Source organism: Chaetodon auriga, chromosome 2 (genome assembly GCF_051107435.1).
Source record: "Chaetodon auriga isolate fChaAug3 chromosome 2, fChaAug3.hap1, whole genome shotgun sequence".
Taxonomy (NCBI): domain Eukaryota; kingdom Metazoa; phylum Chordata; class Actinopteri; order Chaetodontiformes; family Chaetodontidae; genus Chaetodon; species Chaetodon auriga.
In genome coordinates, this window is record NC_135075.1 from 13,214,281 (window position 1) to 13,241,780 (window position 27,500).

Below are 27,500 nucleotides of genomic sequence, written 5' to 3' on the forward strand. Positions count from 1 at the left end.
AGTCTTCACGACTTTTGTTTGTGAGCAGATGAAAATTAAGTGTGCGTATGCGTGCGTACATGTGACTCACCTGTATCTCCAGCTGCTGAACCACCTGCATCTGGACTCGGCACTGAGCAGTGCTGCGGTCATCTAGGGCGTGCTCATTGTTCAAGTGCCTGGAGGTGAGGTGAGGGAAAATGCAAGAGGATCCGTGTTCAATCACATTTTTGGGGAAATAAGTTAATAAAAAGCATCAAGATCAAAACGCTGCTAGTCTCAATTCAATCAGTCAACAGAAACATTGTTAAACCAATTCAGACGTCCCGAATGATGAAGTAAGAAAACTCAGCTCTTTGGCTTTTATTTAAACTGAGTTATGAGCTGTTTCAGCACTATGAAAATAAATCACAATCTTGGAAGTTTATTTTGTCTAGTGAAGGACGCAGCAGCTGTGTTTTGTGTGTGTATACTTCATTGGTGCTCAGTGAGCCATGGTCCAAGACAACCACCTGGACATGAGCTCATGTGTTATCACACAAAACCTTATCTAAAGACTTTCTGTTAGCTAAACTCTGTGTATTAACACTGGTGTGCATGAGTGTGTGTGTGCATGCATGTGCGTGCGTGTGTGTGTGTGTGTGTGTGTGTGTGTACATGTGTGAATGGTGGCGCTGTTTGTTTCCTCCGATGTGGGAGGACCCGGGACCTTCTGATCTTTCCCAGCCCACCCCTCCCTAGTCTCCCTTCCTCCATCCCTTTCTCTCTGCTCTGTCATCGCCAAGGTTATTCACAGGCTGCCGCTGCCTGCCCGGTGTGTGTGTGTGTGTGTGTGTGTGTGTGTGTGTGTGTGTGTGTGTGTGTGTGTGTGTGTGTCTGTGTGTCTGTGCTCAAGCATGTCACAGTGTGAGTGTGTGTGCCAGTAAATCACAGTGAGTTTTGTGTTATCCTGTGGTGTTAACTTGTAATATGAGTAATCTTCATTAAGCCACTTTCCTGACTTGTTTATTGTGAAAATGTATGTTACAATAGGAGATGTGTGTGTGTGTGTGTGTGTGTGTGTGTGTGTGTGTGTGTGTGTGTGTGTGTCTTTAAGAAGGCAGAAAGTTAGGCAATATCAGGCGAAGAAATGAAACAAAAACAATGATGTCATGGCATGGCTAATCCAGGCAGATAGACGGCTCAACACAAGTGCACGATAATAATAACAAAAACATGATCTCACCCCTCTCTCTCTCTTTCACTCTCTGTTAAGCTCTCTCTCCTTCTTCCTCACTCGCACTTCTGTCCACTCTCCCCTTCCCACTCGTCTTCCCCCGCAACTCCCCAAATGCCTATGATTCACACTCATTCCAACCAAATCTGCCCCCAAAACCCTCCCTTCTCTCTATAGCCGGGCCATAAACAGTAGCAGGGTTTTTTTTTCGATGTGTCCCGACAATGAGGCTCTGTTTACTCCTCTGAGTGCTGGCAGACAAGGCTTTAACCCACATTACACCCAGCTCCACCGACCACAGCCAGAGTATTATACCAGAGGACTGGAGGAGGGAGGGGAGGTGGGCACAGAGAGGAGAAGAGAAGAAAGGCTTGAAATAGTGGAGTGTCTCCCTCCTCTGTTCTTCTGCTCTACCCTTTTCCCTCCTGGGGCGATGACTAAGGCTGGCTGGAAGGGAGCGCACTGTCGGACTGACGGCGTTATCTGTCACTGCCTCTCTTTTTTTTCATGTCTCTCTCTCTTACACACACACACTCTTTCACTCTAGCTCTCTTTCTCCTTCCATCTGCCCTGGGGCTACGTGAAATGAGACACCAAACAACAGCTTTCCTCTCCAAACTTTCCCAGCCTGCCTGCACGCTTTGATCTGACTGTCCGATGCCATCACAATCACCACGCACACTTCTCTGATTATGTGTATGTGTGTGTACGGGTACGTATTTCATCACCCGGGCTTATTAATATCTCCGTTGTTCAAATAGCTAAGAGTTCCACATAGATAATGAGAGTGTGAGTTTGTTTAGGGCTTCATTAGAGGCTTGTGAAGCCTTCATTAGCAGCCATAGTGCCATAGGGAAGTCCACTGTCCTGTGTGTGTGTGTGTGTGTGTGTGTGTGTGTGACAGAGGAGGAGGTAGCAGAATGTCAAGGCCAGCTACTGCATCAGCATACCCCAGTGACTCCAAACTGGCAAATAACGTGACGGATGCAGACTTGGAATGAGAAATTGTTTGATGTCTTTGTGCGGAAAGAAAAAGCTGTGCATGTGGATGAGCTGATTAAGAATCATTTTCTATCCAAGCAAAGAAACAATCTGTCTGACCCTTCAGAGAAAAGGCATGCAAAACACAAACATATGCAGACAAAAAAAAAAGCCCAAACAAATGAATCCACTTACATCTTTAGACCACTTTAAAGCAACAAATGAATGGATACAAGCACACAGATGCAGCCAATAAAATGTGAGCGTGGAATGATAGCAAGGAAGATGATACTGTTGTAGCAGGAGCCCAAAGAATTCCTCGAAAAAAGAATACTTGCTCACATGTGGAGTGTATGTGCGTACCTGTGTGTTTGTGCATTTGGGCGTATGCATGCGTGTGCCCCAGAGCGAATGTGATGTAACACATTGCAACAGATGAATTAGTGAGATGTGAAAAACGACAGCGATGTGCGTGACTGAAACTCATATTTAACACAAGCTGGAGCTTCATTTTGCTCTGCTTCCTCTTTTGTCCCCACTGCTGATCTGAGTCAGAGACAGAGCCTTTTTAAGTAAGTTTTAATATGGTCTTAAACCCGGTTGGTGGTCAGTGAGAGTGAAGTGTGTGAATGCAAATTTCAGAGGTTTGCAAATTACCGCCTGAAATTGAAAACAATGCTGCTGGCACTGATCTTTAGAGAATTTGGGCAAAGGTCTATGAGAATGGTAACTATAGACACACTCAAGAGCTCTTAAAGGATGTGTAAATGGAAAACTGACATTTTAAAAGGAGCGCTGGTCAAAACAGAACCTCTGTCACTGCTGTCTTTTTCCAAGCTGCGGTATTAAATATGCAGTATGCAGGTACATGCTGTCATGGGCTTTCATACTTCAAGTCAAAGTACATCACTTTCATCCCTGCACTAATGTCTGTTTTACATTGTGTGACACATTATTTTCATCTGTAACCCCGAGCTACGTCTCATATGTCAGATGTTGGGTGGTTGTTAACTTACTTGATGAACTGTCCCATGTCCTCACACAGTGCTTCACAGCCAGGCCACTTACACTCTCCATGGCCGTAGAGAGGATGGGAGCCGGCATGCTCCTCATGACTGCAGGGAGAGACACGCACAAAAAGAGAGACAACAGTGAGACAGTAAAACAGATAAACAGCAAATAAAATCAGTTACTTTCTCAGCATAAGAAGCACAACGTTAATATGCCACACTCTTACACACATGCAAAACTAACTGTAGCAGCAGAAGCATCACTACAGCCAGCTGAGTCTGGTTAGCAGTCATTAGTTTGTACAGTTCACGAAGCCAAGTGCAAAGAGTGGAGGATAGAGCAGAGTGGGGTCAGTTACAGAAGCCAGGCAAATAAGGGAACTGGTCCAGCAACCTCAGAGGCAAATTCTTTAAGTCCATGACCTGCCTTTCTGTCCTTGGCGTATGTGCTATGCATGTGTGTGTTAGTGTTGGTGTGTGTTCTTACGTTTCAGGAGTTGACACAGAGTCGGCACAGGACCAACCAGCCATGACTGATTGGCGGCGGCTGCCGTCATGTGCTGGTTGTTCTTTTGTGGTGAGTTTGTGCACGTGTGTGTTTTTGTGTGTGTATCTGTGCATATTTATGAGCCTGTGTGTTTGTTGTATGTGTGTGCGGCGATGAAAGACGGGGCCAGGTTTGGTTTGGACCCAGGGTAAAATAACTGTGTCCATGTGTGTGTGTGTGTGTGCGTGCGTGTGTGTCTGTGTGCACGTGTGTGTGTGTGTGGCAGGTCCAGTAGCAGATGTGGTTCAGACCTGGACCTTCGCCGGCGACTGCTGTCTCCACATATATTTACATGACTGTGTATGTGTGTATTTGTGTGTGTGTGTATGTGTGTGCGTGTGTGTGCGTGCATGTGTGTGGACTGGGATGGGGATTCTCCCAAATCAACATCAGAAGGTTGTCTAACAAAAACCATTTGTCTCGCAGATGGAAACATGTCTCTCTCCTTCTCCCTTCGCTTTTTCGCCTCTTCCTGATCATATGTGCTGGCTGAGGTTGGAGCATGTGTGTGTGCGTGTGTGTGTGTGTGTGTGTGTGTGTGTGTGTGTGTGTGTGTGTGTTGGCTGTGGTTGAGTCAACTCAGAAGCAGCTCAGACAGCAGACATGACAAACTGCTGGCAACCACATTCTCCTCCACATCAGCCATGCATTAGCTTAGCAGGCTAACACACTAATGCTACCCCCTTTGTACTCCTGCTAAAGCAAACCCTGCAGCACACTGTGGCTGGAGTATGACCGTGTGTGACATATATGATCAACGAACAGAAGCTCTTTTAGTTGATACTTGTACACCTGCCCTGACCCCCTCCAAAAGGAGGTCAGAGGTCAACAATGCCTATGGAGCAAGCAGTGAATGAGTGCTACAAGAAACTGCAGACCACCCTCCAATAGCGTGTCCTTCTGTCTCAGCCTCGTCCACTCATGTGTGAGTATGTTTGTGTGTGTGTGCACTACTCACTGGCTGCTGGGGGGTTGGCTGCCTTTGGAGTAAAGGGGGACATGGTCATCTCCGCTGTCTGCCTTGGTGAAGGAGGATATCCACTCAAACAGTCTGGCTCTTAAAGACGGAGACAAGCCCATGAGCAGCCAACACAGCCATGGGGCAGCACAGCCCTCACATGCTGCAGGACAAGTACTACTAGAAAATGCATCTCTGATATGTCAACACGGTCAAGAGGAATTTATCTCTAAAGCGAATTTATATGTACAAATAGATGACTCCAACAAATTCCCATTTTCTACCAGGTGGCCTGCCTCCATCATCCTCTCCTCTCCTCTATACTATACTGGCATGTGGTTGACAGCATACTGGCAGAACATACTGAACCCAACACACCTCCTATCAAATGAGCAGAGAGACGCTGACACCCTGGTGACGTGTGATATGCTGCATGTGCATGTTTTGTAAAGGTGTTTATGTGCGTAGGAATGGAAGAACAGCTAAAAGTTAAAAGCCCAAAAATGACATCACAAGAGTGTGTGAGTTAGAGGGGTTACAGGTCACACAGAGGACAGACACACCATCACCATGTGCATGCTGTGCATCACTGTACCTGTCTCTCTTTGGGGTGTGGCTCTGTCCGTTGGCCAGGCTGTGCAGTGGGATGTGAGCGCTGGCAGCTTTGGGAAAAGCTGAGGTAGAATTGGAGCTGTTGGTGCTCAAGTCCAGGCCCTCTGCCTGTTTCAGGGCCTCCTCACTGCTCGGCACCCCCGACACCTCCTTCCACAGCTGTTGGAGGTCTGACGGACACATCGCTGCAGAGAAGGAACGCACTTAACTTAGCACCTGACTCGTTTGATCAATTTCACATGTTTGGTGCGAAGGTGATCATTGGATATTTAAGTTAAGCGACTTAAAACAAAGTTAGGAAGAAATGTGGTTAATAATAAGTAAGATGAGACATTATCTACACTACTGCCCACCCACCGAGACACTGTGAATAAACTGATGTCACAGAGAGCCACAACTGACTATGCACATAAAACACACATGCATCTATTACAGTCCTCTGGGAGCAGTTCAGAGAGGAAAATAGGACAAACTAAAACAGACAGGAGGTTAACTTCGGCATGTTTTTGCAATTTTTCCAGATATCTACAATAGTTCAACTATTTCCTAATCTCTTTTGGCAATTGCTCTGGTCCACCAGCACCACTGCTCCTGTCAGTACCACTATTTCTCTGAACAGGGTGGGTGCACACTTTGAGTTCTTTTGAGTCGCAGCTTTGTTATTTCTGCTCCAATTTCAGAGTGCGAGAGACGCCTAAAATGCCACAGCCCACTCCAATGGATCTTACCATGCGCGTAAGCACGCACGCACACACGCACGCACGCATGCAGCCACACACACACACACACACACACACACACACACACGTGCACATACACACACATACACAGACCTCGCAGCAATCCAAATATTATGTCTGCTTTGTCTGCATTCTTCTGCGGTCCCGCCAAAACAAAAGTTCTCACTCTGGAGGAATGAGGCGGTGTGAGCATGGATTTGTGTGTGTGTGTGTGTGTGTGTGTGTGTGTGTGTGTGTGTGTGTGTGTGTGTGTGTGTGTGTGTGTGTATTATCCAAGAAACCCGACCAATCTTTGGACACACCCAGAAAGGGAAAGTGTAAAGTTGTTAAGAGATTGTCTACATAAACTGTTTCCTCTTTTGACTAATCAGACCAGCTCACACCACATCCATTCAATTAAAAATACAAAAAAATGTAACTTTAAAGGAAAAAAAGGGATTCTGGTGTAAGTAAGTTTATTAACATTATTATTATTACGTGACACACTGTATTTGTAAAGAAAAAAAATCCTGATTTTGCGAGCATTCAGGTGAAAATGTGTTCTCACAGCATCCTCCAGCAACAGACATGAAGTATTTGAGCGCTCCTGCTGTTAAAGGTACACAGCCACATCTGGCTGCTAGGCTCATATTATTTCACACTGATGCCTGTAGACAAATGTGACATTACTTTAGAAGGTGCTGCCTAACACAAGGAAGTCAAATCTAGTGGATTTTTTTTTTCTCGTACGAGTGAAAAAAGTCCTTACGCTCTCTCAGCGCTCGGTCGGTCTGTGCTTAGAAAAAACAAGCGGATTCTTATAGAAATTCATTCTGTTCTCTCTGTTTTGCCTCCATCTTACTGCAGTAAGAGGGGTAAACAAATACCATAGCAGGACCCCTCATGTCAACCCACCCCTCCACCAACTACCCACCGGACACAACAGCCCTTTGAGGCGGGGCAACAGGGTGTGCAGTTGTGTGTGTAGGTGTGAGTGTTTATGCATGTGTGTTTGTGTGTTTGTGTGGCATGGCTGGCCAGAGGAATGCTCCGGCTCACGCCTGGCTGAGCCGTCACAATGGACCGGCTCTTTCACACTGCAGGGAAATTCCACTCTGATACGGAGGGAGAGAGACAGAGAGAGAGAGAGAGAGAGAGAGAGAGAGAGAGAGAGAGAGAGAGAGAGAGAGAGAGAGAAGGAGATGCCAAAGCCAAATGTTTGAAACTGTCTGAAAAATTACACTCTCCTAGTCAAAACTGTAGCCTCTGTCTTTTGTATTCAATTTGCATCTACTCGTTTTTTGTTGTTTTTTTTTCACTCTCTGTAAACTGTTAATTCCACGCACACACACACACACATGCACACACACACACCCTGCCCCCTAACACATAAACACACATGCCCAAATCACTCTACAGTGTCTGTGCACTTTTTGGAAACGAAATTGATTTGAGTTTATTTTTGTTTTTTTCAGATTCAGATCACAGAGTGAGAGTATGAGAGCTTGTGTGTGTGACTGCATGTGAAAGAGAGAGATCTGCCAGACGGAGGGAAGGAAACCGGCCTGTTTGGTCGACTCAGTCGGCGCTTTAGCAATGTTACGGCCACTTAAGAGCCCCTAAAGCATTCTCTGTGTGTGAGATAGTGTGTATGCGTGTGTTAGACATTACTGTGTACTGGCAAAAGTAGACAAAGACAAACACACAACAGTCAGCTTTTATTGTTCTAAAACTGTGCTGACAAAATGAAGAGACTGTGGCAGAAGTTACATATCGGAACAAAAAAAGAAAATCCAGTGGGCACAGCAATAGCAAAACGATGATGCTCTTGTGTCTGGCTATTCTCAAGCGCGCACACACACACACGAACACAAGCATACACACACTCACAAGCACACACACACACCTCCAAGCAGGGGGTTTAGTGGCATATTTTACTTATTATCCAAATGAGTACCTTCCACAAACCCACCAATCAGGTTTCCTTTTATCTTTTATAGGCTGATTAACTTAACAGGCTTCACATGCGGCACTGGGCACAGGCCTGCATGTGTGTGCTCAGTTTAGACCATGTGTGCATGCATGTTTGTCAGGATGCGTCTGTACAGTTAGGGCTGTGCATATGAATGTCAGCGTGTGCGCATGCGCATACCTTGCTGCAGAGACTGCATGGTGGCGGTGGGCTGCAGTGGGACCAGGCCTTGTCTCTGTAGGTTGAGGATGTGCTGCTGCTGAAGCTGCTGCATCTGGATCAGCTGCTGCTGGAAGGCCAACTGCTTACTGCCTAACTGCTGTTGGCCACACGGACAGAGAGACAGGGGGTCGAAAAAGTTAGGTAAGTTGAGGTAAAGTTAAGTAAAACTTCCACATTATCTACATCCAATTCTTCACAAGTTTATTTTTTTACTCATCTTATTTTGTTAATTGTGGTAATAAACTCTTCATTCATTCTGGCACAAAAACACGTCAAACCCTGACCCAGGACAGGCCTGCAGAAATCAGCTTGCATGTAAAAAAAACCCACTTTGATCTGCTCCAACATAAACTCTGAAAGGGCTCAAATTTTGCAAAAGTGTCACATATTTCTATAGTAGTTGTGAACTTTGTTAGTTGGCCCTGATAGTTTTTTTTTCTTTTTCATTTTCTTCAACATCTAAGAAGAAGCCTTCTTTATCTGCTTTGCTTTTATGATTTCAGTTGGCCTCACTGCATCATTCAGTCTCAACAAATTCAAGTAAAAAGTGAGTTAAACATCTTATGAAAAAGTAAAAAAAGATGATATAAAGGTCATCTGTCTGCTGCTGAAAAACCAAGTGAGAACTATGAGGCCCGAGAGTAGAATATTAGCTACATGTTAAATGGAAGAAAAGCTCGAAGCCAAGCTGTGAGGACCCCAAGGATGAAGAGCAGGAGGGAAGGGAATGAGGGAGGTTGAAGGGAGAGTGGGAGAGACTACATGGCGCGTGGCGATAATGTTGGTGTGTGTTACGGTGATAAATGTCCCCTTTCCTGCTCTCCCAGTCTGGGGCAGACCTGGCCTGTGCTGCGCTGTTTGAAGTCCCCTCTGACCAACCCCCAAGAGAAATGGACTTTATCTCTCACAGATAACTAGAGGAGAAGAAAAATAAATAAATACAACTTGAGGAACTGCTCATTGTGTGTCCATGTGCATGTGTGTGTGTGAGAGAGAGAGTGGCAGCCTGGAACTCTTTGAACAGAGAGGATCTCACAGGAAGGGCAGAAAGGTCACTTCCTTTCAGACTTGGTGCCTGGGGAGAAGAAGTGTGATGGCAGCGTGTTTGTGTGTGGGAGGGGGCTGTTTGGGAGGTGCAAGGGGGCGTAGAGGAGTAAGTACAAAACCTATTCTTCATTAAAAAAAAACAGAGAAAGTTAAAAAAAAAATGGGGAAAACACCTTTTTTCATGCAACAGTTCAATGGAATTTGGTTTCAAACGCCTGAAACTGAGAGTACTATTAATATTTGCTGGAAATCTGGGGCCTGTTTCGCAAACAGTGTTTCACATACATGTGTCGCAACTACAGCGTGCATTTTGAATAGTGAAATGTGCCAAAAGTAACGAAAGGAAATGACATCATGTTCCAATTTACAGTTTGCATGTTGCAAATTTGGTGAAACAGGCCCCTGATCAGGACTTGGTAATGTTAATAGATAAGGATTCTAAAGAATGAGGAATAAATCTACAATAGACAAAAAGTGGTGATAATTCAACGACCACACAGAAATCGTTGCTCGGGGTGGCCAGACTTTGGATCGACACCTTTGGTCACTGCAAACACATGTCAATAGAGCTTCCTGGTAGTTCGAGCAGGATACAGCAGTCGCAGGTCAAACTATCTAGCAGCCAATAAACCACAACTACAGTCCATGAAGCGGACCTGATGCTGTCTAATCCTGCATACTGCTCCCACCATCAGGCTCCTCCTGCACTTTGCTTACAATCTAGTTTGTTGGTTAAGACTGTGTCTGTTACTGTGTTGAAACATTCATCTTTTTGGCTTTGTCATGGGCAAAATCTGTCGTGTTTACATAGTTCAGTTCTTGTGAAGTGAATTGCCCAATTCTCATTTGATGCAATACATGTTTTATCATGATCAGAGTGAACAGTTTCCTGTTTGTCTCTCTTTCTCCTGCCCCTCCTTTTCTACTTGTCCATCTATTATATTTCTTTCACCCCCCCCCAGCCTCTCATTGCCTCCTGAGATATGGCTACGGTTCTTTAAAACAATGTGTGTGTGTGTGTGTGTGTGTGTGTGTGTGTGTGTGTGTGTGTGTGTGTGTGTCTGTGTTCTGTTTACATTAGCTGTGGCTGAGTGGCCAAAGCTAGCGCAGTAACAGGCTGTCAATGTGATTTATGAGCACATCACACACTGTCTGAGCCTGCCAGTCACACAGACACACACACACACACAGACACACACACACACACACACACACACACACGTAGAGGGACACTAGGAGCAGACACGCACACACACATGTGCGCGCGCGCGCGCGCACTCACACACACACACACACTGTAGATGGACACTGGCAGATGCACACATCTCTTATGATGGTCAGAGTCACTTCATTAAGCTGACTCCTGACCAGTCCCAAATGTACCGGCGACACACACAAACCCTGACTCGACATACACATACATACTCTTTCTTTCAATGCATCGCTTCCACGCAGACGAGAAAGTGAGGAGGAATTGCAGAAAAGAGGGAGAAGGGCAAAAAGTCACAGCCACTCGAGCACGGACTGTTTTATTCTCCCTCCTTCCTCCACTGTCTCCTCTGTCTCTTCCTGTTCTGTTGTTTTCTGGGTGTTTTCAAGGCCGGCTAGAATCTAAAAATGGTTAAAATCCTCTCCCACACCAGCTGATTGCTGGTTATCTTAGCTTGTCGGACAGGCTTACAAACAGTGCCAGGCTTACATAAATGAAACACACCCCCTGCCTCAATGTCTGACAGGACCAGATATTAGACTCAACTAAAAAGGTGTTTTTGGTGTTGACTGATGGCTCGCAGCAACTGTAAAAACACTGACTGCTGGAAATGGCCTTAGTCATATCAGCTACTGTATATGCAGCTCTGTAGGAAGGCATATTCCCCCAAGTGTATGTGTTTGTGCAGTGAACCATCACACATCAAGCCTCTCCCTCTCTGCATGTATGTGTAGCTGTGTGACCAGTGTTTGCACTTGTCTAGTTGTTACAGGACAACAAACCTGAAAACTGGGACAGCAGCAGAGAGAAGGGAGAAAGGGAAAGCGATTCAGACACCCTCTCAACATGCGAGTCAACCACAACTGGTTTGCTTTGGTCACGGTCGAGTTGGCTGACCGCTGTCGGCGAGGAGTTTGGGCAGAGGGGAGGGGTCTGCCCACTGGGAGAGGGGGACGAGGGAGAGGAGGAGGAGGAAGAAGGGGAGAAATCTAGGATGTGTCTTCTCATGCGTTTATCAGAAAAGTCTCATGAGGCCCTTTTCCCTTTTCTGTCTCCTGCTTGGTCCTCTGTGTGTTCGGTAATTTTGGTGAATGAGCATTCATGTAGCAAAAATGTCTCTATCATACGCATGCAGCACCCACATGCACCAACAGGCATACACACACACAGACACACACACACCCTCTCGTACACACAGGTTATGACAGTAATCTTGTCTGATCGATTGAGATCCTCTTTGTTGTGCCACGATGTGATCCTAGTTGATCCTCTGTTATCCTAGTGTACCACAGCTGTGGTTAAACCTGGTACAGTGTGCGTGTTCATGCATATTTGTGTGTGTGCGGGAGAGAAAGCGAGAGCAAGGGAGGCTCCTTGTGCTGGCGGGGTTAATTGACAATTAAAAGAGTGGCAGACCCCTCCTACAGAGAGATTTCACCTCCGGCTTAGAGCTGAAGGCATGCAAATGAATACTTTGGCAGGGGAGCGTATGGCTTAGCACAGCACGCCTTTGCTGCCTCGACATGGCACGCTGGTGGAAAAAAAATGAAAATCCATATTCACTAATCCTTGTTTTGGGACGAGTTCGTACACACAACAATAAACTAGAGGAAAAAGGAGGACGAGCGGCAACATATGTATCACACATCCTATACATTAGATCCTCAGCACGATTTTTTCCTTCTGCTGGCTCCCATGTCAACCGCTTTTACTGCATTTAAGGGTACTTGTGTACCTCCGAGTGTACTTGAGCCGAGTGAGTGTGTACTTGGTGAAGTTCACCTCTTTTGCCGCTTGCTTCCCAGCCTGCTGCTGCTGCTGCTGTTGCTGCTGCTGCTGCTGCTGCTGAGTCAGAAGCTGGAGATGCAACTGCTCCTGCTGCTTCTTGTAGTACTCCTGTAACTAGAGACAGGCGCAGAAAGAGAGTTGAGGGGATGAGGAGGAGGGGGAGAGGGAGGAAGAAATATGAGGCGAGTGAGTCACAACACACTTTGTATCAACCTCAACAATACCACAGTCTTCCAACAGTGAAACGCCCCGCCATAGTCTGACACCATAACTTGAATGGGAGTCTTAAGGAATGCAGCCGCTTTCTATTCCTCCGCTGTCAGTGAAGGCCGCAGTTTATTGTTGTGGCGGTGTGTGGTTTATTGACAAACCACACACAACAAGCGAACACAGACCTGAGAAAGACTGCTGAAGAATATTATGGAGCTATTATGGTGTGTCAAGTGATTGTGTCAGTCAAAGCTACTGTATAACACCGAACCTGCTTGGATTATTCACACTGAGTTCAAGCACTGCACAGAAGGATGTGACTGTGGCACAATGTAGTCAGGCAGAAATACACCTGCACACATGTGCGCCATTGTGAAGGAGAAGCTGACATGTCTGAAAAATAAGGGGGAAAAAATCTATGCACATGCTCTTTACACACACACACACACACACAGGCACACATGTGCACACACACGCACACACAGTCTGCAAGACTGAACAGGACCATTCTAAGCCTACAGGGAAGAAATGCACATGGAGATATTCCTCTGTGAAATACTTTAAGCCAGCTCTTACTGTATTTACTGTACTGCTGTCATAAAACACCTGCTGGGACTGTGTGTGTGTGTGTGTGTGTGTGTGTGTGTGTGTGTGTGTGTTTGGAACCAGTAATTCTTAAAAAGGCTGTTTCTATACTGTGTGCAGATAAGATGGATGGTTATTTATAGGTTGTCCACCCATCGCCATAACGGCCTCACAGACTTCGAGGAAAGTGACAGAATTTGTCTGCACTCTTTCGTGTTCTTCAAGTTCACTCGCATTTTCTTTTCTGCTGTAATTATGCAGATATCATCTGGAATGAACTGGACTGCAATGCTAAATGCAATAATTTTAGACTACCGGATTTAGCATTGCAGTCTAATTTATGGAAACACACACATTAAGTCATGACTCGCTCGCTCGCACACACACACACACACACACACACACACACACACACACGTGCACACGCTCAGTCTGCCATGGCTCGTCTGTTTGTTTGAGTTACTAATCACTAATTTACTCAGGAAGCTCCATTAAGATTATAATCTTGCTGAGAGGAGAGCAAGGCGGACAGGAAAATTCACACTGACCACAGTGTGTGCTTGTGTGTGTCTGTGCGTGTGTGTGTGTGTGTGGGGGGGGTTATCCTCTTGAGAACAGCTTGTACATGTGTCCGTCTGCAGTTTGTCTTTGTTTCATGGTGCGTCAAATGTTCAAAGAAGCTTTTCAGCAGAGAATGACTTCACAACGCAGCAGTTGTTTCGGTCTCTCATCCGTCTGACCCTGCAGCGAGCAGACTACACACCACTGCCTCTTCACCACACGCCCTGCGTAATGTAATGGTCCGGCTCTTTTTGCTTAAAGCTGTTTTCCATTTCCAGTTTCAATCTTGCTCCAGCCATTACTTAAATTTTGCATAATTTACTGTTCTTTTGTAATATGACATTCCATCTTGTCCTCAATTTATTTTAAATGCAGGACTCATTCCTTGTTGCTGCTCTTTCTTTTCTTTTCCATCTGTCTTTCCTCTCTTTTATCGCTCCTTAGGCGGAGTTAATCTCTCTTTTCCGCGTCACTAGCCCTGATCACCTCCTCATCACACAGACAAATGCATATGCAAGCACACACACACAGGCAGGCAGGCAGGCACGCACGCACACACACACACACACACTAGGCTGGAGAGTGGTGAGTTGCGGGAATAATTAAGTGATAATTAAGGTCTTTTTAATGATTTGATTCAGTGGCTCTGTGCATTAAGAGTATGTGTAAGTGAGGCACTCACCTCTCCAGCCTATTACCATGACCTTGACTTTAGTGAATGCACCAAGAAAGAAAGACAGCGCAGCTGTAGCATAAGTAAAGGTTAGAGCAAACTTAAAGGTTAAAGCACACATACACACACACATGCAAATCCACAAACGAGTGCCTGTGCAAACACACAACTGCTGCAGCAGTGAGCCATAAACCTTACTTACACACCCTTACACAATGCTGTATTGCCATGGGGATATGAAATTTAATGCTTCAGTGAGTGATATGTTGGTTGATTGTTCTGCGTGTGTGTGTGTGTAAAAGTGCCTGATTTGCAGATATACATTAAGAGCAAGTCCATACTGTGGTTAATTAAGTGGGAGAGCAATGTTAAACTCAGTGGTTTTAATAGTGGAAGTATAATGTATGTGTGTGTGTGTGTGTGTGTGTGTGTGTGTGTGTGTGTGTGTGTGTGTGTGTGAGTGAGTGAATGAGTGCATGAGTGAGTGAGTGTGCATGATCAAACCCCCCCTCTTCTTTTTCCTCGTTAGAGAAAAAAAGAGCTGGTGAAGAGGTTCTTAACCGTCTGCACGTCTGCTTCCAGAAAGCCAGCACATTTCACATTTCCATTATGATACATGTTGTCAGATCTTCCCACTGCAATTTATACTCGCCTAAAGCTACAGCTCCTTATTAAATCTACGGTCTGCTCTGGCCTTGCCTGCCTGTGTATGTATGTATGTGTTTTGTCGACATCCCCTATGCCGCAATTACTCTGCTGTATCTCCACTCTGTTAATAATCCTCTTCACAGCCTTTACGAGATTGCCTGTGTGTTTCGTGTGTGTAGGTAGGAGGTCACAGGTTAGCATGTTCAAGTATTTGACAGATCTGTGGCAGATGAAGACTGTTTTTTTGTTTGTGTTGACATGGCAACCCCTCTTTCACCTGCCGGGCATCAACACACACTCCTGAATCACCATGATTCACTGGCTGATGCTAAAAAGCCTACAAGTGTGTGTGTGTGTGTGTGTGTGTGTGTGTGTGTCAGTGTATGTGCACGTGTGTGCATGCAGGCAGGAGCATGCACATTCTCCTAGCAACAATGCTAAAGAGGTGGTACTTGAAATGACAATGTGTGTATAAGTGGATATGTGGATGAGTTTATCTTCAAAGATCTCCGAGCAGTGAATAAGATACAATCACGCCCAGTGTGTGTCAGCGCCTACTAAAACAGACACATCCAAACATGCCGGCCTGGGACTGGGTCCAATCAGTGTGTGTGTGTGTGTGTGTGTGTGTGTGTGTGTGTGTTTTACCTGCTGTAGCATTAGAGCCTGCTGTTGCTGCAGCAGGGCCTGGAGCTGAGGGGGAGACAGGATCTGTTGCATCTGTTGAGGAGTGATCATCTGTGGGCTCATCATAGCCATGGACACAGGCACCTAAAGACAGCACAAGGACACACACACATACAAACACACGTCTGATAATTCACACTTAAATACTGGCTTGCAAAAGTAGGACAGCTCAATCAATGGGTTAAGCTTTGTGTGAAAAGGCCCAGCCAGCTCGCTGAGCATGACTGTGCCTGCAAACTGAACGCTCAGCTCAAAACAAACAATCTGAATTGAGGCTGTACAGTATGCTGGTATGGACAGGTAAAGTTAGAGACGTGTGCTGTCTCTTATTCTCTGTTGTCAGTCACTGCTATGAAAAGCTGGCAACATCAGACGAAGATAAATAGACAGACGCACCACGGCGCACACATATTGTTGACACTTTTCCACACAAGGCAGTCATTGTTTAAAAAAAAAAAAAACGCAATTTCTGTGACAACAGGCAGATGAAAGGACAGATATGCAATCTCCCTTTAAGATATAAAATCTTATCTGCTTCCATAAACACATGATTAGGACTGCCTCCGATTCTCTTTCCACACAGTCAAGCCTGGCTAAGAAGAAAGGAACAACAGAGTGGCTATCTGATGAGATGTCTATCTCATCAGATAGAGCTGCAGGCAGGCAGAGAGAGAGAGAGAGAGAGAGAGAGAGAGAGAGAGAGAGAGAGAGAGAGAGAGAGAGAGAGAGAATGGAGTGATGTTGTGCAGCACTCTTAATGCACATGCACTGTACACAGAGATGGACAGAGATGCTAATCGGACTACAAACAACCCAAAACTGGAGACAAACTAACCACGCAGATCAGAAACCGAGACACACAAATGCAGAATATGTGGAAAACCACACAAATAATCCTGCTGACGAAGTGCTTTTGTATTTATTAACTGAATTAAGGTTTGAAAAAACGAGAGGGATAAAGAAGCAGAGCAGTTGAGACGCTGAGAGATATTTCGGGGAGAGATGGAGTTGGAGACCGACCCCTCTCCCTTCTGTCACTGCCTGCACATCAATAAACTGCGTTTACTGCCTTCTCAGTACAAATAATCCTGTCTGTTAAGAAGTGATGGCTGTTTTACAGAGAAATACAAGGGTGAGTTATCACCTCTGAAATTGGCCATTTATCTATATTCACTCCATGTTGAAATATCAATCTCTCCCATGGTCAAACTGTGTGTATGTGTGCATCTGTGTGTGGGCTTGTGTGTGTGGGCACGCATAAGTGCCGGTGTGTGCGGAGCTCTCATCAGAGCAGTCTATCTACTCACCACCTGAGGGGATGGCAGGTAGGGAGGGTGATGTGAGAGTGAATTGTGTGGTAGAGAGCAAGGGGACGAGCTGTCACTGCTAAATTAAATCTGTAAAGAGCTGATTTGACTTTGTAAACAAGATTGGTCATAAATACTAACACCCTCTTTCTCCACCTGGCCCCTGTCTCCCCCTCCAGCCTCCCTCCCTCCCTCCATCCATCACAGTCTGTTTTTATCTCTGTGTGCTTGTGTTGAGGAGGAGGAGGAGAAGGAGAAGAAAAAGAAGAGGAAGAAGAGGGAGGAGGAGGAGGAGAAGGAGAAGAAGAAGAAGGAGGAGAAGGAGAAGAAGAAGAAGGAGAAGAAGAAGAAGAAGAAGAAGAAGAAGAAGGAGGGGGAGGAGGAGGAGGAGGAGGAGGAGGAAGAAGAAGAAGAATAAGAAGTAAAAGTAAAAGAAGAGGAAGAAGAAGAAGAGGAAGAAGAAAAGACAAAGTCAGAGTGGGGTGAGGCAGGGGAAGGGTGGTGTTGTGGCAGTTGGTAAAGGAACAGGCAGAGGGGATGGGGTGGTGGGGTGCAGCGAGCAAGGTGGGGGTGGTGATGGGTGCCGCTTGGCGTCATGCCAGCTTGCCCCCGCCGCCGGGCCTTGTCAGTCTAAGCTGCCAAATGAAAAGCTGTAATTAATTGCTCTTGTGCATCCCATTCTTCCTCCCTGACAACTCATACATTCTATTTTATACACACCGCCATTGACATTTTCAAGTCACAGGCGTAATAATTACTGGAGTTATAGCACCTTTCGGTGTGTTGGCTGATGCTCTGACGCCAGAACCAAATGCGCGTCCATGTGTGCTGATACTATACTGTATATGTGTGTGTGTGTGTGTGTGTGTGTGTGTGTGTGTGTGTGGGTGGATGTGTGTAAACGTGCATGTATGCATGTTATTAAGGATGAATGTGTGTGTGGCAGGCTGAATGCTGAGTAGTTAAGGTTTGACGCCATTAATTGCCCCTATAATCTAATATCACAAAGCGTGGTGATTATGGGGCATGCATTGCCACCGCCATACGACACCGCCAGCCTGAGAGCGCCGCCACAAAACAAAAGCCTCGCCATTAGCGATTTGACGGGCCAGGACAAAAGCGCCTCACAATGCGGAATTATATTTTCATTCGGCTTTGTCTCTCCCGGTGAATGATTTCTCCCCTTTCATTGGACTGTGAATAGGGAGAGTCTGAAAAGCCGGGCGATTTGAAGTCAGCCATTTATTAAATGTATTTAATTTTTTTTCCGCTGTCATCCCATTTTTTCGTGTTGCATGTTAATTTAAAAGAGAGAGATGCGTGGTAGATTAGTGGGAGAGAGGTGAAGCTGGGGGGGGTGGGGGGGTGGGGGGGGGGGTGAGTGGAGGGGTGAGCAGAGAGAGAGGAGAAGGAAGGATACCATCCACACAGTGGAAGAATGGAAACAAGGAGCGAAGGAAGGAAAGAAATAACGGTTGGAAAACAGAGAGAGAGGAGAAATGTGGCCGAGAGCTTGAGGCAGTGTGACAGTGAAGACGCACACAAATACGGGTGAACAATCGCACAGCCTCCTACAGTTTGAGAGATGTGAAAGTTGAACCACTAATAATAGTAAGAATTTAAAGATGTCAGTCCCGCCATTAAAATGCTAAATTCAGTCACACGTGCACACACAAGCAGACGCATACGCACTGCTGAGGGGTCGGCGGCTGACAGAGGTCAACCCCTGTCTTGGGGAGAGCGAGCTGGCGTGAGGGAGGGGAGGAGAGGAGAAGCGAGAGACAGCCTTGTCGTTTACAGAGAGCGGAGGAGTAATTAGAGGGGTTGTTTGAAGAGGGAGTTTAACTGATTAACAAAGGAAGAGAGGGAGTGAGGGAGCGCCCTAAAGATGGGAAGGAGAAGCAGGAGAAAGGCATGGAGTCCCAGAGGAGCAGAGAGAGAGAAAGAAGGGGGATGTAACTTGCATTTCAATGAGGCTCCATCCCTCTCTCCTCTCCTCCCTTGATGACTTTTCATTCTAACGAGGAGGAAAGCCCCACTTTCCATTTCAGATGAGTCCTCAGGAAGGGCGGAAGGAGAGCTATCTGATATTAAACCAGCATGCAGCGGGGGGGGGGGGGGGGGGGGGGCTATAGCAGCTCTGTGCCTCTGTGTTTGTACAGAGACAGGCTGCTTAAATGACTGCATCTTCTCTAATTTAGGCGTGAACTTTGGATTTCACACCTTCACCTTCCTTCTAATTGAGGTCCCTGACTACAAAAATGCACCCAGAAACAAAGCAGCCTTAACCATCACTTAATATATGCCTGTGCACACCAAATTATCCCATTTAAAAAAAAAAAAACAAAGATGATCTCAATGATGTTTTGTCCACTTCTGTCCCTTTTGAAAAAAAAGTCAGTTGACAGTTTCCACAACACTCCCATGAGCTTCTCGAGCAGATACATTTACTGCTGCAGTCATTCACCTCATGCTGGCTCAAAAGTGAGCGGCCGGTACGTTGTGTCTAGCTGTGTGTATGTGTGTGTGTGTGTGTGTGTGTGTGTGTGTGTGTGTGTGTGTGAAAGCAGTGGCGAGAAGAAAGGAGGCTATAATCAGAATCTAAACAGGCTCTCAGTCTAAATGATGCGGGCCCTGCCTCTGGGTCTATGGGGACACGCAGGAGAGAGGGATAATTGAAAAAATGACAGAGGAGAAAGCAGGAGGAAGAGAGAGGGGCTGACACAGACCTCCTCCCCTCCCTCCTCCTCATCCCCCGTCTCCTGGTAGGAGCAAACCCCAGCGCTGTTTATCCTTGTCACTGAGCATTACCACCTCACCCTGGAAGGGACGCCTGCCTTTCTGTCTCTCCTCTGGTCCACACACACACACACACACACACACACACACACACACACACACACACACACACACACACACACACACACACACACAAGACATAACTGCACATAAAAACTGGCCTCTTCCTCTTAAGCTTCACTCCATGATATATTGCCAGAAAGTTTCTGGCACCCTTTTTTAGAAAGATTTAAATCCTTCTTGGCTATCATTGCTCACAAGCTTCTCCTCTTCTGATTGGACCAGTGGCAAAAGTGTGACAAATTAGCAGCAGTGGTTAAAAAAAAAGGAGAAATCTCTGCTTCTTCAGGCACACGGCCACTCCTGCCAATGCACAGGAGCTGCCAGCAGTTGCTGCTTGTGTGTGCTTTAATGGCTCACGGTGAACACTCCCTCTTCTTTTTGTTTTTGTTTATTCACCAGCTATCATCACTATCGCTCCTTCCCTCTTTCAGTCCCTCCAGGTAAACAGCGTGTCTGTGCTCATCTTGCCATCATGATGGATGGCAGGAGAGAAAAAGAGGCTGGACAGAGAAAAGCACAGGAGTGAAGGAGAAAAGTGTTTGAGTGAAAAACAGAGATAGAAGGAGCGCCTACTGTGCTGAGAGCGTTGTTTGGAGCTCAGGGCCAGGCCTCCACTGGAAGTAAAAGGGCCCCATTGTGTGTGGTGAGTACCCCACCTCCAGCTAATCTGCAGCAGGGCCAGGGGCCACATTACTCTGGGGGAACTGATGAGCGAAGCCAGGTGGGTTGGGAATGATACAGGCATCTTACTGCCTCAAACTTTTTGCTGAGTAATGTTTCTGTCTGAGTCTACGAACAATATATGCGTGTGCACTGGAGCCAAAAAAAATCTCAGTGTGCCAAAGAAGGTCTGAGCTTTATTGAATCTTTGTGTGTATGTTTCTTTCTATTACTACCTGCCTACAGGTATTTTTGTGAAAGCCAGATTGGCAGATTTCTCAGAACAAACTGAACTGGAGATAAGGCGAGTACAAAGGGGCTGAGGATGGACGACTGGTTGTGTGGATGCACGCATGTAAGGATGGATGAAACGACAGAGGTGTGAGGACAGCGGAGGGACGCGAACCTGCAGAGGAACACACTTGGGATCTCAAACTGGCCCATCGCTGAGCTGGGGCTTGTTCTATGCTCACGCAGGCACACGTGTTCACACACATACACTTTGCATGTGGACACACATAACAGTGCGCTCTCCCTGACAGGGGTCTGACAAATGAAAACCAGAAAAAAACTTCAGAGAGGACAGTGAAAGACCAGTAAGTTCAAGTGGAAAATCCTCCTCTTCTCCTCCCCCGTCCCCACCCTCCCTTCTCCTCCCCTCGTCCACCCCCTCCCTCCATCTAACGCCCCAGTGCTTCAGAATAAAAATGACAACACATTTCCAGAAACACACACGCAGACACACACACACTCGGGGCGTTTCATTGGGAAGTGTGAGAGGCCGTTATCGACCATATTTCATTACTGATTTCACTCATGTTTCAAATCACAAAATAAGAGTTTCACACTTCAGTGGCCAGACCCAAACCTCTCCTCTCCATCCTTCCCCTCTGTCTGTCCACCCCTCTGCCCAGAGCCAAACCCATTCCACTGGCTGCTCAGCCTCCTCCCATACACCCTTCACAAACTGTCAGGACCCTGTACTACCCCCCCAACACACACACACAGACACACACACACACACACACACACACACACACACACACACACACACACCAACCTACACACACATGCGTGCACACACGGCCCCAATTCCCTCCACATCAAATAAGAGAAACTGCCAACTAAGCACTTTCATTGAGTGGACAAAAGGAGTGCTTTGGGAAAAACACTTTGAAAGGAAATAAAAGAGAACGAGAGAAGGAACCGCTTCAGTACCGCAGACTCTGGGGGGCTAAACACTCATCTTTCCACATACTTTTGTTGATTAGTTAAAAGACTTTGAACCCTGCTTCAGAATCCTTATGTTCAGTAGTTTTTCCACAAATCTGTAGTGGTTCAAATAAGGCAGCTGGGGAAGGTCAGAAAACAATTCAGCCACACATAGAAAACTGGCAAATTATGGCTGCACTATTGATTCAAAGTATTTTCATTGAAAGAAAATCTCTGTTTTAAGACTGACATGACTCAGTCTCTTCCTCTCGTCTTTCCTGCGTGGCTCCCTCTCTTCCTCCATCCCAGTGTGCCGGTGCCAGCCCTCTCCAGAGAGCAGAGAGCCAAGCTAATTAACATATCTCTAATGAGTCTTTTCATTTTTTTCCTAATTAAACGAGCTCCTCAATAATACATGAAAACAGGACACCGCGCTATTCAATTACATACGTATGGGCCACAGCCAAGCACGTGCATTAATCTGTATGTGTGCATGCCAAGTGGCAGTGTGTTAAGTGTGCCAGGCGTGTGTCTGCCAAGTGGGTGTATATGTGTCTGCTTGTGCCCACCCAGCGTATGAATGCGTGCCAAGTGTGTCCCTTGTAAAGAATGTGTGGCAGGTCATGGAGGCATGCTACGTATCATGCTGGGTAATCCGCCAATTGCCACTCCGTCTGCCAACTGTGTGCCCACCAATTCGCTCAGTCGCACGCGTGCCACAACCAATTAAGGTAACTGTGGCCAATTATGTCCAATACCTACTACAAACACACACACCAAGTGTGAAATTATCCAAATACTACAGAGGGTAAGGACATCTTTCAAGTGTAATCTCTCACATGGAAGCAATGGCCTTTTTCAGTTAGACTTATTCAGGAAAGACTGACTGAGCCTCTTGTGCTCCTTTTCCATGCTGCCCACAACTAACTCGCACCTGTAGGCCAAGGAGCCTACAGGTGCAGGCTCCTTGGTTCAGCCACGGATTTATGCACGCCTTGCTTAAGGGCACATTAGCAGAAGTTGCTGCTCCATGTCTTGAGTAAACAAAATTAAAAATCTAGCTCATGTATTAGACAGATACTGCAGAGTGACAGATCGACAAGACCACAAGCAAAACAACTTATGTTACATATTCATTCAAAATGGCAATACTCTCCAGTTTCCAGCCTGTCATTGTAAGTGTTATCATTATCTCCCAACGTTATTTCAATCTGTGCAAAATCTGTTTCTAACGTCAAATTAAAACGCCCCTTTGGTCTTGAATCATCAAACTCCTAAATAATCTCTCACACAATTCTGATTATTGCGCTTTTCACCAACTGTAGCTGCAATTTTTTTTTGCACACAATCAATTTTTCCTGCAATTGCCTGTCTGGAGACTTGAGCTATTGTCGAGTTTCTCCTGAATGTGACACTTGACAGTGACACACACGCACACACACACACACACACACACACACACACACACACACACACACACACACACACAGTGGATTGATACCATCTCACACAGCCAGCCAAACACAGAGACCATCTCTGAACAACCAATCAAAAAGCAGATATAATCTCTGAGTTTCTTTTGCTTTCAGCTCAGATCCTCCCCTCTATTATAAATAAAGAAAAGAAGAGAAATATGATGGGGAAGGGAGGGGGGTTGGGGGTGCATGGCGGGGAGGGGGGGGGCTTGTCAGTACAGACCAAGGTTTCTCCAGAGAAGTCAAGACACGAATAGAAGTCTTATAGCTCTCCCTGTCTGCCTCTGTCTTTCTCCCTCAGAGAGAAGGGAAAAATCTAATTATCGAGCTCCTAAAGATCTCATTATTGGCTGAGGCTCATTTGCATGTGTGAGAGCAGCCCAGCAGGAACCAACCTGAGGACGGCCATTTTGTGCCTGATGTGAGCCACTGTGTCACTGTACAGTTGCTTACTGCCACCTTTTGAAATGACCAGATTAAATGTCTGGCTTCGCTCACTCCATCGCTCACTCACCCTCACTGCGGCCGACGGATGATTGCTTCAATTACAGCAGCTGAGTGCAGTTGCAGCGAATTAAAAATGATCATAAAGCTAGAAATGACTGTAATTAAGAGTTTTCTACACGCCACTTTAGCAGTCAGGTTTGTTGTGAGGTCTAGTAAACAACTTCAGTGCTGCTGCTGCTGCTACAGACAGGTACACAAACAACACTTTGTGCTATGTTTGCGCCTGTGTTTCTGACTGCCAGGATCCAAGTACAAACACACATACAAATGTAAATCCAAGTGTGTGTGTGTGTGTGTGTGTGTGGGGCCATGTGAGCTGACAGCTCAGACAACAGAGATGTAGCGTGGATGCCCTGGAGAGTACAGAGAGGCTAGCCAGGCCAGGCACCAACAAACAAGACAAACAAGAGAGAGATAGAGAGAGTACCAGAGGGGGAGAGTGGTGTGTGTGTGTGTGTGTGCTCAAGGCAGAGAGCAAGGGAAGCCAGGGAAAGGTAATACTCCTTTCAGATGAGAGATGGGCGTACGAGGCAGGTCAAATGAACGTGTGTTCACCCGCGTTTGACTCCGTCCGTGTGAAATGCTGTCGCAGGTTAATCTCTCACAAAGACTCGACTGGAGTTCTAACACCTCGCTGCAAAACAACAGATTTACATCACACACTAACTTTCAGTTTCACTTCCCTCTGCATGCTCGCGTTCTCTTACTTCCCCACCTGCTATCTCTTAAGTTGAGATGAGAAAAAATGCTTAAACATCAGTAACATTGAATTCTATCCTCATCGCATGAACGACACGTCAAAGCAGAGCAGCGTCCGATTTGTGTTTGACTCAGGTCGGAAAGAGGGTTTGAAGACGCACACTGCACTGCCAATGTGGATTCAAACCATGTGTATAGGAGGACAAGCCAGAGACACACTGTAGGTCAGAGTCAGGCTGAACAGCTGCAACACACGTATGAATATCAATTCACACGTGCACCACTTTGTGTTGATTTACATTATAAATGCAATTTCAATCTTTAGAATATTTCCCCAATGCAGATATGATATAAAAGAGTATTTACTTTTTTCTCCCATCTCTTAAAAGCCACCATGTAATTTCTCCAACTGCCAGTTCCTATCCAAAGTAAATAAAGTGATACTGATTCCAATCAGGTTTTGATTAAAGCGTAATCCGCAAGATCCCCCTTTTTTAAATTTTATTTCATTTTTGACATCTTCTGGTAATAAGGCATTAATTCTGTGGCATTTTTTGCACTTCCCAGAGGTCACTTGGCAATTAAACTGTGTGGCCGACACTGCAAAATCTTTTTCTTTGGTCTTTCTGTTGATGACGTTTGAGTTCTGTGTGAATTTGTTTTCTTCCTCTGCTCTCTCATGGAGGCCACTGCTGTTCAAACTACACACTTTGCTCTTCTTTTATGCCAAACAAACCCTTGTTGCTGCCACTGGAAATAAAAAAAGGCAGTTTCTTTGCACCAAAGAGGTGTAGACCCAACTTCATGCATCATTTTCGTGAAAATATTGTTCAATGTCTATGAATAAACAAGAAGATACTAATAATTCCCTTTTATCTAGATGGCCTGCACAGTATTATCAACTTTAAATCTTCCACAAGCACCTTACTGACACTGGACACTGCAAATGAAGTCTGTCCTTGCTTCTGACTCACATCAGCCTCTCTCTTCCAAGTCTTTCGTCATTTCCTATACTGTGATGGCCCAGCTGTCTGTTTTTCATGTGGCATGTTAATGAGAAGAGCAGCGCAGCAGCCTGACTGCTGCTCTAGTAGACCCATGGCCCCACTTACTGATATGAGACATAGCTACAAATCACACTCCTGCATGTATTCTGCACATAATTGTAAAGAAGTGCCAGAAGTAATGTCATGTGTGATATTTATCAACATACACTGATAGTAATTGTGTGTGTGTGTGTGCCATCTGTGTGTGTGAGTGTGTGTGTGTGTGTGTGTGTGTGTGTGTGTGTGTGTCCTCCTCAAGTGTCTTTCAGTGGGGATCCTGCACTCCAGCTAACCCCGCTCTCTGCTTACTGTGGAATTCAAGTCTGAAAACAGCTCGCTACCCCAATCACTACAAAGACCTCATTCACACACACACACATACACTAACAATCACACACACATGCACTCACAGAAAGAGGGCGAGAGACAGTGAGAGAGAGAAAGAGAGAGAGAAAAGTATGCGCCTATATCACAGTGTGTAGTTGACGTGGCAGGTTGGTGAAGGCGAAGCTGCAGCAGCCAGGGGCTTAATATTATACAGATTTTGACAAAGCAACACTTGGGTTGTGTGTGTGTGCGTGCATGTGTGTGTATGCGTGTGTGTGCATGTGCTCTGACCTGCACAGGGCTCTGTTTGACCTCGTTGCTGCCAGGGGAGTTGAGTCCAGAGGCCTGCTGGAGGAGGAACTGTCTGGCTGCCTGGAGCGCCTACGAGGGAAAAATAGGGATGATCAGATGTTCATCATATATACTCGGCCTTCCAGTCAGATATTTGTGATTATTAAACAACAACACACTCATAAAAGTCATGCACCTTTCAAAGTTACAGCTGACTTCAAAATAAAACAAATGCATGTGTGTAAGTTCAGTTTCAAACAACACACCCCCAAACAAACTTTTTTCAATTTCGATAAAAGAAAAGCACAAAAACGCTCTCATACTGGCCACTCGCTGTTCCTTCTCTCCGTGCCAAGCTGTCAGGTCTGATTTCCTCAACCTGAGACGTCCACCTGGCACACATACAGCATGCTCGAGTATGTATATCTGCGTTCGTGTGTGTCTCTACGTGACTGAATTCATTCCAACTCATTCAAAACCTCCTTCGACTCCAAACTCTGACCGTCTCCTCTTTCCATTCTGTGTTTCTCTACCCTCCCTCCCTCTGTTTCCCTTTCTCTTCCACACCCCTATCCTCCTCCTCTTACTCCCCCTCTCTTTCCCGAGGATGGTGCAAAGTGGGTTTTCCACATCCTCTGAGGCAGAAGTGTGTCAGCATATCTTCATGTGTGTCAGTTGCACTTGTGTTTGTGTGTGTCAGAGTGATGTAAGGGACCGTTTGCCCTGATGTGCCCTGCAGCGCTGTGACTAACCGCCACCCACCTCTTCATTCCTCCTCCTCTTCCCATTTCTCCCCTTTCTGCCCTCCAGTGCTGTCCATTCAGACCAGTGACACCACCGCGCTCTTGCTCTGTCTCCACTCCTTCACTCTGCCCTCGAGTGTTGCTGATTCATCCTTCCGATGCCGCGACCTCAGCCATCTCTCCCACTGCCTCTCCTCCTATCTCCCCCTCACCCTTAATTATATTAAAAACCCTTAATTATATTAAAATCAATACAAACGTCTGCCTTTCTTTGCTTGCTGTGGTGTTAAAGACTCGAGCTCTTTATCACCAAGACAAATCAGTTCCTGAGGAACGGGCATTTTTGTTGGAATGTCTGAACTGCCCCTAAAACAAAACAAGAAAACACCCATCTCAAAACACAAGAGCCGCCTCACACTTACTGTAAGCGCAGAGTCACACACACACACACACACACACACACACACACACACAACCTCATGACAGAGGGCTAGAGAGGGGAGACAGCAGGATGCACATTTGCTTCCTCTGACTCAAAGGGGAAAGGTTCCTTAGTAAATATTGATTTATGAAAGTCTGTGTGTGTGTGTGTGTGTGTGTGTGTGTGTGTGTGTGTGTGTGTGTGTGTGTGTGTGTGTGTGTGTGTGTGTGTGTGTGGACACCGCAAATTAACGGCCAGAATGAGGGATGTTCTCTACCATGGAAGCTCTTACTCAACCACCACGCAGCACCAGAAATCTGTTCGA

At 46.0% G+C, this 27,500-nt stretch overlaps 1 protein-coding gene across 5 annotated transcripts in view; it reads right to left on the reverse strand.

Annotated features, from left to right (window-relative positions):
- The window catches only part of foxp4 (forkhead box P4), an 89,263-nt gene that overhangs the window by 13,005 nt on the left and 48,758 nt on the right, over positions 1 to 27,500 (reverse strand). Inside the window, exons 3-10 of one of the 5 annotated variants that reach the window (XM_076755377.1) lie at positions 26,012 to 26,101; positions 15,587 to 15,709; positions 12,256 to 12,375; positions 8,175 to 8,313; positions 5,287 to 5,488; positions 4,692 to 4,790; positions 3,193 to 3,291; positions 71 to 158 (exon numbers count right to left, since the gene is read on the reverse strand). In XM_076755377.1, the coding sequence (XP_076611492.1) occupies positions 71 to 158; positions 3,193 to 3,291; positions 4,692 to 4,790; positions 5,287 to 5,488; positions 8,175 to 8,313; positions 12,256 to 12,375; positions 15,587 to 15,709; positions 26,012 to 26,101 (960 nt within the window). The remainder of the gene's footprint in view (positions 1 to 70; positions 159 to 3,192; positions 3,292 to 4,691; positions 4,791 to 5,286; positions 5,489 to 8,174; positions 8,314 to 12,255; positions 12,376 to 15,586; positions 15,710 to 26,011; positions 26,102 to 27,500) is intronic. The other 4 variants (XM_076755400.1, XM_076755393.1, XM_076755385.1 and 1 more) reach the window with 4 other exon arrangements.